At 35.7% G+C, this 12,113-nt stretch overlaps 1 protein-coding gene across 2 annotated transcripts in view; it reads right to left on the bottom strand.

Moving 5' to 3' along the window:
* Positions 1-3,007: 3,007 nt before the first annotated feature.
* LOC106870020 (uncharacterized) overlaps positions 3,008-12,113 on the bottom strand; it is an 18,378-nt gene continuing 9,272 nt past the window's right edge. For both annotated transcript variants that reach the window (XM_014915984.2, XM_014915985.2), the window contains exon 2: positions 3,008-10,977. In XM_014915984.2, coding sequence (XP_014771470.1) covers positions 3,802-10,467 — 6,666 coding nt within the window. In that variant the 5' untranslated portion in view covers positions 10,468-10,977 and the 3' untranslated portion in view covers positions 3,008-3,801. The remainder of the gene's footprint in view (positions 10,978-12,113) is intronic.

The following is a 12,113-nucleotide window of genomic DNA, read 5'->3' as shown; positions in this document are numbered from 1 at the left end:
ATATATATAATAAGATAACAAGGCCAAGGCAATGTGATATTCTAGATATTCTAGGATATTTATAAATAGAAATGTATATATATATATATATATATATATATATATGTGTGTGTGTGTGTATGCATCCTCATCGTTTAATGTCGACCTTCCATGTTGGCATCGGTTGAAGAGTTTGACAGGACTTAGCCAGGTAGAAGACTACACCAAACTTCTGCGTCTGTCTTGGCATGGTTTTTATATATGCATAAAGGTCAGTGTAAGAAATTTTGTGTGCTTGCATGTGTAATGAGATGATGGTCTATTAATTAATTAAAATAAAATAGGGTTATGTATATAGGGACCTTGTGTATTTGTGATTGCATATGCTTTTAATATAGACCTTCAGACACACACACAGAATATGTTTGCTTCTTCCTTTGCTAGTTGTTAGTAAGCATGTTTTGGCATGAACGGTTAATGAATTCAGCTGCAAAATTCAACTGGATTTTGTTTGCTTATGAGTATTTATATCATCTATGATGTGATAAATGTAGTCACTTTCTATACATGTTTGCAAGACTAACTTGTACTAGTTCGTGTGTGAACAGAGAAGAAATTTTTTCAATTTTTTTCTAAAAATTTTGCTTTGAATTTCATTTGTTTTTTACTGGCAGAAGGGATGGAAACTTGTCTACATATATTTCCTGAACAAAATACACCATTTTGAGCATGACCCATTGCCTGACTGGCCTTTGTGCCGGTGGCACGTAAAAGCACCCACTACACTCTCGGAGTGGTTGGCGTTAGGAAGGGCATCCAGCTGTAGAAACTCTGTCAAATCAGATTGGAGCCTGGTGTAGCCATCTGGTTTCACCAGTCCTCAGTCAAATCGTCCAACCCATGCTAGCATGGAAGGCGGACATTAAATGATGATGATGATGATGATTTCCAGTCATTTTAACTCATCTTAATGTTGTTGGGAGTAGCAAGAATTCTTTAACATTCTGTTTATTCTTCAGGTTAGAGGAATTGCATAAAGTTTAAAAGAAAAAAACATCAAATAAGAAAATTGTTTAACTAATATTGGAAAGTTTAATTTTTTTGTAGTGTATGGAGGTGTTTTCATTCTCTATTCTCAATGATCTGTGGAATTGCACCTAATTACCATGGTTTCCAAAGTGATGAGTATTGACTTTCCTCTCAATGGTCTATTGTTAATACTTAAAGGAGCAATCATCATCATCATCATCATCATTGAACGTCCGCTTTCCATGCTAGCATGGGTTGGACAATTTGACTGAGGACTGGTGAAACCAGATGGCTACACCAGGCTCCAATCTGATTTGGCATAGTTTCTACAGCTGGATGCCTTTCCTAACGTCATCCACTCTGAGAGTGTAGTGGGTGCTTTTAAGTGCCACCGGCATGAAGGCCGGTCAGGAGGTACTGGCAACGATCTCGCTTGAATGTCTTTTCAAGTGCCAGGAAGGTAATGATCACGCTGAGAAGTGGAATTACTAAGTCATTGATGCATTTATTGTTATCTCTTCAAAACTTTCTGCATGTGGGGTCTCTAAAAGAAATTTTATAAGATAGAACAAGACTATTGTTGAACCCCAGTTAAGAAACTCTCCTTATAATTCAAGGAGGTTTTTTTTTTTAGGAGGGCCCACCATGCATACACAAGCGTATGTGGTGGGCCCTCTACTAATGTATCAGCTGGATTTTCTTGCTTATATTTAATGGTTCTGCTTGCATATTCCTTTGAATCCCTATTATTATCATAGCTTATAATCCCACAGGCATATGGCATAGTGGTTAAGAGCACGGGCTACTAATCACAAGATTCCGAGTTCGATTCCAGGCAGTGACCTGGATAGTAATAACAATAATAATAATACCTTAGGAATGAGAACCCAGGTTCAAAATTACCCAAAGACACCTGATGAAGGCTGGAGGGTATATCAGCCGAAACGTGTTAACAACAAACAAGATGAGGACAAATATCCATCAATTGTAAATATGTAAATAATGTAAAAGAGAAGATGTCCACTACCACACTGTGTGTCAGAGTGCAGCATGGCCCTCAGCTAGTATAACTGGAAAGATTGATCTGTGGCTCATGTTTTGTCATTTGGCTGACTACCTGCATGCCACAAGACTGCTGCATCAAAGCAGACTTACACAACAATAACAGGGCAACAATGGAGCCTGTATGTAGTTGCTTGACCTCGTAGAAATAGCAGACAAATCTACCTCAAATCACTCTTTGCCATCTTAAATAAAGAAAGAGCATATTATATATAACATAATCCTACACACTGCTATAAAAACCAGAATATCATGGCTGGAATATTTTTGATGATAAATCTGTTAGATCAGGGATGATAACAATCTTGCAATAGACAAATTCAATGAGCTTCAAGTTGGCACAGAATGGTACAATTAGTTTACTCTGTGTATTTTCTGCTCTTTTTATATGATTTTTCCTCCAAAGAACACTTGAGGCCACTGTAGCATAAGGGAGTACAAAGAAGGAAAAGGGGCTAATAAATTCAAAAGACATCAACTGACAGAAAGGTTAAAGGGCTGAATATCATAATCCAGAGGAAAACATGACAATGGTAATGAGTTCTAGGGAGCAACAGTTTGAAGAAAGAAGCTATAACAAAAGGAAGTTCAACAGGAGTGGCTGTGTGGTAAGAAGCTTGCTTCCCAACCACATGGTTCCAGGTTCAGTCCCACTGCGTGACACCTTGGGCAAGTGTCTTCTACTATAGCCTCGGGCCAACCAAAGCCTTGTGAGTGGATTTGGTAGACGGAAACTGAAAGAAGCCCATCGTATATATGTATATGTATGTATGTGTTTGTGTCTATCCCCCCAAACTATGAACCATCTTGTATTCTCTCTCTTCTTTATGAAACTTCATAGAATGTGGAATTTAGCTTAATTTGTGTTTCGAGTTATGCTGCATCAACAATTCCAAAGAAGGATTAAAAAAAAAAATGAATAAATAAATAAAAGAACTTGATTTTATTTTTTATTTTGTGTAAGAAAAAAAGAAATAAAAAATGTTTAAATTAAAAATGCTGGTTCGACTTTGTCTAATCAAGAAGAAATTCTCTCCCCTTTAATGACAAGTTCACCACCAGAGGGAAAACGTATGTATAAAATTTAATCTCACCCATGAAAGCACATGTCAACAAGGAGATACAGAGGTAGTTTGTTGATTTATAATTGTTATTATTATTTTTATTTTTAATGATGATCTGCATGGGATTCAATATAAACAATTTAGTAGATAAATAACCAATCTTTTGGTAATTTCTCTTTAAAAAAATACAGATGAATGAAATCTCTTATTCCAAGAAACATAGCTGTTGTTGTCATACAGGCTAAGATTATTAGCCAATATATATGTGTGTGAATGTGTATATGTCCTTGTTTTGACATTGTGTGTAGGGTGTAAATGAGTGTCACTTTCATTTCCAATCTCCCATGAGAAACATGTCTGGCCATGGAGAAATATTACCTTGACTGGAAACAAGTGAGAGTTGGTGACAGGAAGGGCATCCAGTTGTAGACAATCTGCCTCAACAAATTTCATCTCACCCATGAAAGCACAGAAAAGTGGATATGATATTAAAATGATGATTATGACATATTCATTCACACACACACACACACACACACATTTACACATACATGCATGCATGTACATTCACATACGCACACACACATTCTAGAAATAATGAGACTGTGGAACAAAATTCCCCCATACCAATAAATAAATATATACAAATATAAAATAAAGAGTTCCGTTATTGTATAGCATTGACATCTTTTCCTGAAGAGGTATCTTTGTTTCTCTTTTGGTGTTCCAGTTTCAAGTGCCTAGCTAAAGAATCTGATCTTGCAAATCGGTAATAACAGAAGTGACAGCTGTATGGTTTATACCCTGTATGGGTTCTGATATGGTGACGAAGACCAGTGACCTGGCTGAAGGCTCGTGAACAATAATCACATTCATAAGGCCTTTCACCAGTGTGTGTCCGAGTGTGAATCACAAGGGCGGAAGAACTTGCAAAACTTTTGCTGCAGTACTTACAAATGTGCCTTTTGTGGCCAAGTTTAAATCTAGTACCGTCTTTGATGATTAAAAGAGAGTTGTTATTGGTTTTACTGCAAGTAATATTGTCTCGTGTACCTGTCGAGACCACATTAGTGTGGTGGGGCAGGAGATTCGGGGAAATCATATTAGAAAGAACACTGGTTGTTGTGTTAGTGTCTTCTGTTTCTGTAACCAACTGGTAATTATCAGCATTTTTCTCAATACCAATCTCGGTTTGACTATCATCATCTATCAGGTTCGGTAATGAAGAGGAGGCTATTTTTGGATCGGTTCTTGAATTGAATTCTTGCATTTCAGTTGCATTCTTGTTTTCCATGCATTTTTCTTTGGTTATATTTGAGAGCAAATCAGATTCCATTAGATCAATGTCTAATTCACTTTGTGATTTTTGTTCTAAGCTCTCATCACTGAGGTCTATAAGATAACAAGTTGGGACAGGAGCAGAGATGGTCTTATCTGGATTGGTTGCAGTTTCTTTACTAGCATTTATATGATCTTTTAGGTGCTTTATTAACAGGTGTGAATTAGAGAATTCTTTACAGCAAATATCACAGGTAAGATCATTTTCATATTTTATTGTTGTGTTTTGTTCAGGTGAATTACATTCAGAATCACTTATATTTATTGCCATCTCTTCCAAAACAATTGTGTCAGATGACTTGCCTGGTGTGTTACTAGAAGACTGTAGTAGGCTAGCATTAGGAGTCGAATAAGAACTATTCTGCATCCTTTCTTCCATTTGGTCACATATATTCAAAGTCTTCCTATCAATGTGATTATCATCATTCAATCTAGAGTAACTAATGTATTCTTGGAAACATTCATTCAGATTATTCTTAACATGGTTGTCTGATGGCTCCAATACAAATAAGTCTCCAAATGAATTTGGAGTCATCATTACAAAATCCTTTTGATTAGGATTTGTACTAGAAGAATGTTCCTGTGACTCAATGAAATTCGATTCCAGTTGATTGGAATTTCCTCCGTTCATCTCTCTTTTTCTAGCTGCTTCTTGGTTTGCATCTGATTCTAAGGACAAAGGAGATACAAGGCTTTTCTGATAGTTACTCACAGAATTCAAATCCTTGGTTGCTTTTAAATGCTTGTGTCTTATGTGCCGACCCAAAGAATCTGACCGAGCAAACTTCTGAATGCAGTACTTACACTGATATGGCCGCTCTCCTGTATGAGTTCGGACATGATGCTGGAGTCCGACTTTCTGTGTGAATGCTCTGCCACATGTTGGACACTTATATGGACGCAGGCCGGTATGGGTGCGTTGGTGCACTTTTAATGCTGACTGAGTAGGAAAACTTTTGCCACAAAACCTACAAGAATTACTTCGGTTAGACTGTTCGGTTACTTCCCTTGCACTCACGTTGTTGTTATCTGTGAGAGACATGTAAGAGGCTTCATAACTTTTCTCTTCAGTTACATGAAAATCTTCAGCAAAAGCCTTCAAAGAATTCATCTGAAAACTTGAAGGGAAATTCTCGGGTGTGATGCATATAACATCATCATCATCATCATCATTATTATTGTTGTTGTTGTTATTCTCTTCAACATTGCCAACATCTACATCTTTCAGATTTTTTTCTTCACTAGTGTTAAGATCTTTCTCTATGATTTCATCAACACTTGTTTCTTTCAAATCAAAGTTCGTTTCTGTAATATCAATGATATTTTGAAAAGAATTTTGACTTTGGTCCATTTCTTGACCATCTCCATTTTGCTCTAACCTGTCTAAAGGAATAGTTTCAACATTTTCTATATATTTGAGATCAACATTGAAATTAGGGTTGCTTTCATCTCTATTCAAAGTTGAATTATTCTCTGTCACCATACCAAGATCATACTCTTTTAAAAGATGCAAAATGCTATCCCTTTGCAGACAATTTTCAGTGAATGATGAAGCATTACTAGAATGAAATGTTAAAGCTTCTTTGGACTCGGAAATACTAAGGAAATCTTGAGATGAATTCTTATTTTGCTCAGACCCAGATTTGAGCAAGATATCTGTTTTAATATCATTTAAAATAATTTCATTGCTATGACTTAGCATTAAATGTTGCAATAAAACATCAGAATTTGGAAACAGACTCCCACAAAATTTACAATCAAAAGTTTTTATCTGCTTGGCAGAAATATCTTTTGAAGGAGATAAAGACAAGTCTAACATGTTGCAATTTTTAATATCCTTATCGAAATCAACTTCCTTGTGGATATCTTTCAAAGTAATATGATCCTCAGAATTTGAAGCAATGTTTTCCTTTGTGTCAGATTCCTTCACTTGAGATGAAAGAAGCAAAGGATATTCTGATAAGTTAATCAAGTTTTTATCTTGTAACATTGGTTCAATCATTGTACAATTGTTTTGTATATCTGTCTCCATGTCTAACATATCTGTACTATATGCATTCCTTAAGTCCCTTACTAAACTTTGGTCATTGGAAAGTGTTGAAACTTTCTTGGGCTCCTCTTTCGAACCATTTTCTCTTGCACATTCTGAATGTTTTAATCTGGTATGTCGAACTAATGAATCAGATCGAGCAAATTTGAAATGACAAATTTGACACTCAAATGGTCTCTCACCAGTATGTGTGAGAATATGATGTTGAACACCAGATAACTGACTGAAACCACGGCCACAGTGCCCACATTCATATGGTTTTTCACCAGTGTGGGATCTGCGGTGAATAATCAAAGCCCATTTGCTATTAAATGATTTCTTACAGAATTCACACTGGCGCTGTTTGTGTCTAGTTTGCTTAGAATCTTTGTTTAACTGAGCAGTGTTGCTGTCATTATCTTCTGTCTTACACTGGTTCAGATCCAGCAATGGTATGGATATACCAGCATCACTGCTATTATCTACAAAATTAGAAGCCTCAGAATTAATTCCATTTGTCTGCGTACCAAGAGGGCTAGTATTTGGTTCAAGGGCATTGCGAAATTCTTGCTCCTGGTTAGTCAAGCAGAAAGATTCAAAGCTACTATTGTTTTGGCTGACAATATCTGATATTTCCTGTTGATCCTGCTCAAGTTTAATTTGCAAAATATCTTCAGAACTGTCCTTGTGGTTACTTATAGTGCCTGCATTGTAATCAGATTGGCAGAAAATGTTCGCTTTAGAATCAAAACCATTTGGAGAGTGTTGAGCAACTTCAAGTTTTCTATTCTCTGTAGATTCCCAAATATCAGAAAGGTTTTGATTGATTTTCTCATCCATGTTCATTTCTATGGTTTGGGTATTTTCAGAAAAGTCACTAAGATAAATACGACAAACATCTCTATCATTATTATGGGTGATTACCATTTCTACAAGAGAACCGAATTCATCCTCGAAGGAAAATTGTGACAGCTCACCTTCTCTTTTACAGTTTTGTTTCAAATTATGCTGTTCACTCATATGTTCGGCCAGTAAGATGGTATTGTTAAAGTTCATATCACAAAGAAAACATTGATATTCAGTATTTACCTCACACACATGAGAAGATAATAGAGTTTTGTCGTTAAACACTTTTTTGCATGAAGAACATTTCAGCTGTAGGTTTGGTTCATTGGAAGGACTGAATGCATTTGGAACTGGTTCAAAGGTTTCAATTTCAATATTGCTGAAATTTCCATCATCTCTATAACTACTGCCACTTTTCCATGTTGGACTGAGATCGTCAGTTTCCAGTTTGTCAGCAGTGCCAGCATCATCATTAGAAGAAGTATCACAGATAACAGCCTGAACAGGTTCATCTTTAGAAGAAGTATCACAGATAACAGCCTGAACAGGTTCATCATTAGAAACTTCAGATTTTATAACAACTGATGCAAAATTTACCTGATCTAAACTTGGATTATTGTCACTTATTTCTTGGACATTATTTGTTTCAGATTCAGAAAGCCTGACATCCTTTGCTGAAATGCTTAAATTTTCGTCAGTGCTGCTTGAACTAACATGGTCTTTCTTAGTTCTATTTATCTGTTTCAAATGATTACCTTTTGTGTTAGAGTGTTTTAAATGCTGCTGTCTCCAGTGACGAGCCAAGGAATCAGATCTGGAAAATTGCGCATTGCAGTTCCCACAAGAGTAGGGTTTTTCTCCAGTGTGAGTGCGTAGATGGTGGGTAAGACCAGTCTGTTGGGTAAAGGAACGACCACAAAACTTACACCGATAAGGTCTAACACCAGTGTGGATTCTTCTGTGAACTTTCAGCACCGAGAAACTAGAGAAAGTCTTGTGACAGAAATTACAAGGAAGATTTCGTTTTTTCCCATATTTTCCTGTGGTATTTTTAGAATTGGTGGAGGGCTTCAAGCAGGATTTAACAGCAGGTACATTTTCATTTTTTTCTGGGAATGAAATGACATCAAATTCTTCTTCGTCATCAGTTATGTAGATAGGAGAATTTGTGCGAGTGATTTCAGGTCTCTCGATATTCAATACGACCCCAGAACTCAAATTACTGTTGCTAAAGTCTGTGGACTGTACATGATGCCTACCATAATTGATTTCATCAGAAACTGTTATTAATGGATCGAGTAACAGAGTGGAATCAACAACTGAAACATGGTTGGAATTGGTATTATTTCTAATAGAATATTCATGAATGTCAAGATCGTTAACATTTTTTGCAACCAGATGATCATTTTCAAATATATTATTGTTTTCATTTTGAAGTACCACTTGCTTAAAACTACCAGATTTTTCCAAAAAATGCTCTGAATTAGGATAGCATTCAGGTGGTTTTCTTAATTGTTTGTTATAAACAGGGGCTTTTTTCTTCAGCTTCTTGTGTCGAAGTTTTGTGTGCCGCAAAAGAGAATCAGATCTAGCGAATGCATAGAAGCAAATGCTACATTTGTAAGGTCTTTCTTGTGTGTGAGTCCTATAATGATGTCGTAAACCGGTTTTTTGGGTAAATGAACGACCACACATTTTGCAGACATAGGGACGAATGCCAGTATGAATTCTTTTATGTATGTTCAATGCAGACTTGCTTGCAAAACACTTGAAACAGAAGAAACACTTGTGATATTTACCATTCTTTGTATCCAGATTTCTTCTGTTGGCATATTGGTAATTATGAAGCTTAGATTCTAGTTCTGTGGAAATACTTATATCACTGACATTTTTAAAGTGTATATTGTCCAAATTATTAGCATAACTTATATTTGGGTTATAATTACATCTTTTATTCACTTTAGACTGCAGCAAAGATGTCTCTTCAGTTCTTTTATAATTTTTCCTAGAATTTTCAGATATTTCATTTTGAGGAACAGAAATTCTTTGGTGTGCTACATCAGAATACCTGAATTCAGGTAAATTACAATTTGAAAATGAATATTTTTTATCCATGGATTTAGTTCTCAATCTTGGAGATTGTATTCTAGAGTGCGTAAATCTTTTATCTCTGATGAAAGAATCAGTTACTTTATTATGAGAATGTGTTTCATCTGGGAACTTAAGACGTGAATTTTTCGAAGAATCATCAGTAATATGTACATCTGAATTAATTCCTAAATTTGAAGACTGAAATTCTGTGGGTACATCAAGAAAGCCATTTAGCATAAAACTAGAGTCTGTTAGCTGAGAAGTAGTAGGATCTGAGTGGGAATTATTATAATAGCTAAGCAGTAGCTGCTTCTTTGATATTTCTGAAGTTTTCTTTTTTCTCTTTACCAATCCATTTTGAACACTCGAATGCCGCTTCTTTATGTGTCTGGCCAAAGAATCTGAGCGAGAAAATTTAAAATGGCAGATGTTGCAAACATATGGCCTCTCCCCGGTGTGAGTGCGAATATGATGCTGGATTCCAGTCATTTGAGAGAATGCTCGACTGCAGAATGGACATTTGTAAGGACGCAAGCCGGTGTGTGAGCGTCTATGAATAACCAATGCAGAACTGCTCATGAATTCTTTGTTGCAGAACTCACAGCGATGCTTTTTGATGGATTTTCTTGATTTAAGAGAAGAATGTTTATCTGTAGACATTTTGTTGTTGTGACTGCTTGTTAAAATGTCAGTTACAAGTTCATGGACAGGATAAGATATAAAAAATAAATGCTCTGAATTTGATTTATTCGCAATGAAAAATATCACAAACTGAATTGATATCCTGGTACTGTGCAACTTGTCTGCATTTTTTAGCAGAGGAATTATTGCTAAGTTGTTTTCAAAAGCAATGACCAAGCAGAGAGAAGTTAAATTCCAACCATTTCTTTTCGATTCAAAACTCAATTGGAATAGTAAGATAACTGTTTCTTGTAACAATATTTGCTGACAGGATTTTCCAGAAGTTACCTGATGATAGAGATGAAGTGACAATTTGAATTTAGGCAAATATTCAACTATTTTGTGCATGGTTCTATTCTTAATGATAAAGTCATATTGAGAAAATCCAATGCACTTTCTAATAGATGCATCAGTAGTGTTTCAGTTGCACAGTAAATACACCGAGTTTTGTATAGAAGATATCTAAGCAGCAGCAAATTTGTAAGATTTTTCAATACAAAAGCAAATGATTTTTGTCCACAATCAGTTTTGGAAATTTTCTGGCAAAAATTTTATTTTGTGTAGATTTTTTAAAACAAATTTCAGTGTTTTAATTGTCAAAACCTTCTGTTTTTAAAAATATTTATTTAAATTATGAATGAAATTCCATGAAAGATATAGTTGTAAATCCTCAAAAATTTATATTCTTTGCACATGTTTTTCTTTGAGGTTTTGTTTTCTATCCTTCTGATGATATGTTTTCTGACTTTTAGATGATAATTCGATATAACTTGTAATCAAAATTCTTTTCTTCTTATATTTTCTTGAAGACACAATCTTTGATTCATGCCACGTTTTCTAATAACACAATTTATGCATCTGTAGAAAAATAAAACAAACATCAATATAAATATACTACAAAGGAGGTCATAGAAAATTTTAATTACATGCCCCAAAATTGACATTGAAACAGTATGAAAACATTTTGAACTTAGTAGTCTATTTTATTAATAGTTTAAAACTGCCTTTCTTTGTTACATACATGCACACATTGATCTTTTTATAACTTGTATTGTTTTGGCTTTAAAAAATATTTAAAACATTTATATATTTTATCAGAAAATGCTTCATGAAAACTATAGAACTCCAATAAATAAATAAAAAATATATATATATCATCATCATTTAACATTCATCTTCCATGCTAGCATGAATGGAATGGTACCACAAGGGCTGGCAAGGCCGAAGCCTGCACCTGACTTCTGTGACTGTTTTGGCAGGATTTTACAGCTGGATGCCCTTCCTAACGCCAACCACTTTACAGTGTAGACTGGATGCTTTTTAAGTGGCACCTGCACTGGCAGGGTCACCAAGACAAAAATCATTTGCGAGGAGAGGGGACATTGGAGGAGGTGATCTTGTGTTAGATGATGATCGCCATAGCTGTTGGATTTGCCAACAATCCAACATGTCTGGAGAGAGGCCAACAAATGGAACTGAAGAATTACACTTGATGTTAAAAAAAGTTTGATGCAGGTGGATGAGGGCGGTGGGGTAGGAATCAATAACTTTGCCAAAACATTAAAGCTTGCAACATCTACAGTGAGAGCAATACATGGCAATAAAGAGAAAATTAAGTGCACAAGAAGTCTCTTAGATGCTTGGATCTTATTTTGCCTTAAATCTAATGTCATGTGATGCTTACAATGGAATAGCCCTTGGGAATATAAATCAAGGATCATACTTGATGCATTATGAAATCATCATCATCATCATCATCATCATCGTTTAACGTCCGCTTTCCATGCTAGCATGGGTTGGACGATTTGACTGAGGACTGGTGAAACCGGATGGCAACACCAGGCTCCAGTCTGATTTGGCAGAGTTTCTACAGCTGGATGCCCTTCCTAACGCCAACCACTCAGAGAGTGTAGTGGGTGCTTTTACGTGTCACCCGCACGAAAACGGCCACGCTCGAAATGGTGTCTTTTATGTGCCACCCGCACAAGCCAGTC

This window comes from Octopus bimaculoides, chromosome 1 (assembly GCF_001194135.2).
Source record: "Octopus bimaculoides isolate UCB-OBI-ISO-001 chromosome 1, ASM119413v2, whole genome shotgun sequence".
NCBI lineage: Eukaryota > Metazoa > Mollusca > Cephalopoda > Octopoda > Octopodidae > Octopus > Octopus bimaculoides.
This window is presented reverse-complemented; position numbering and strand designations above follow the sequence as displayed.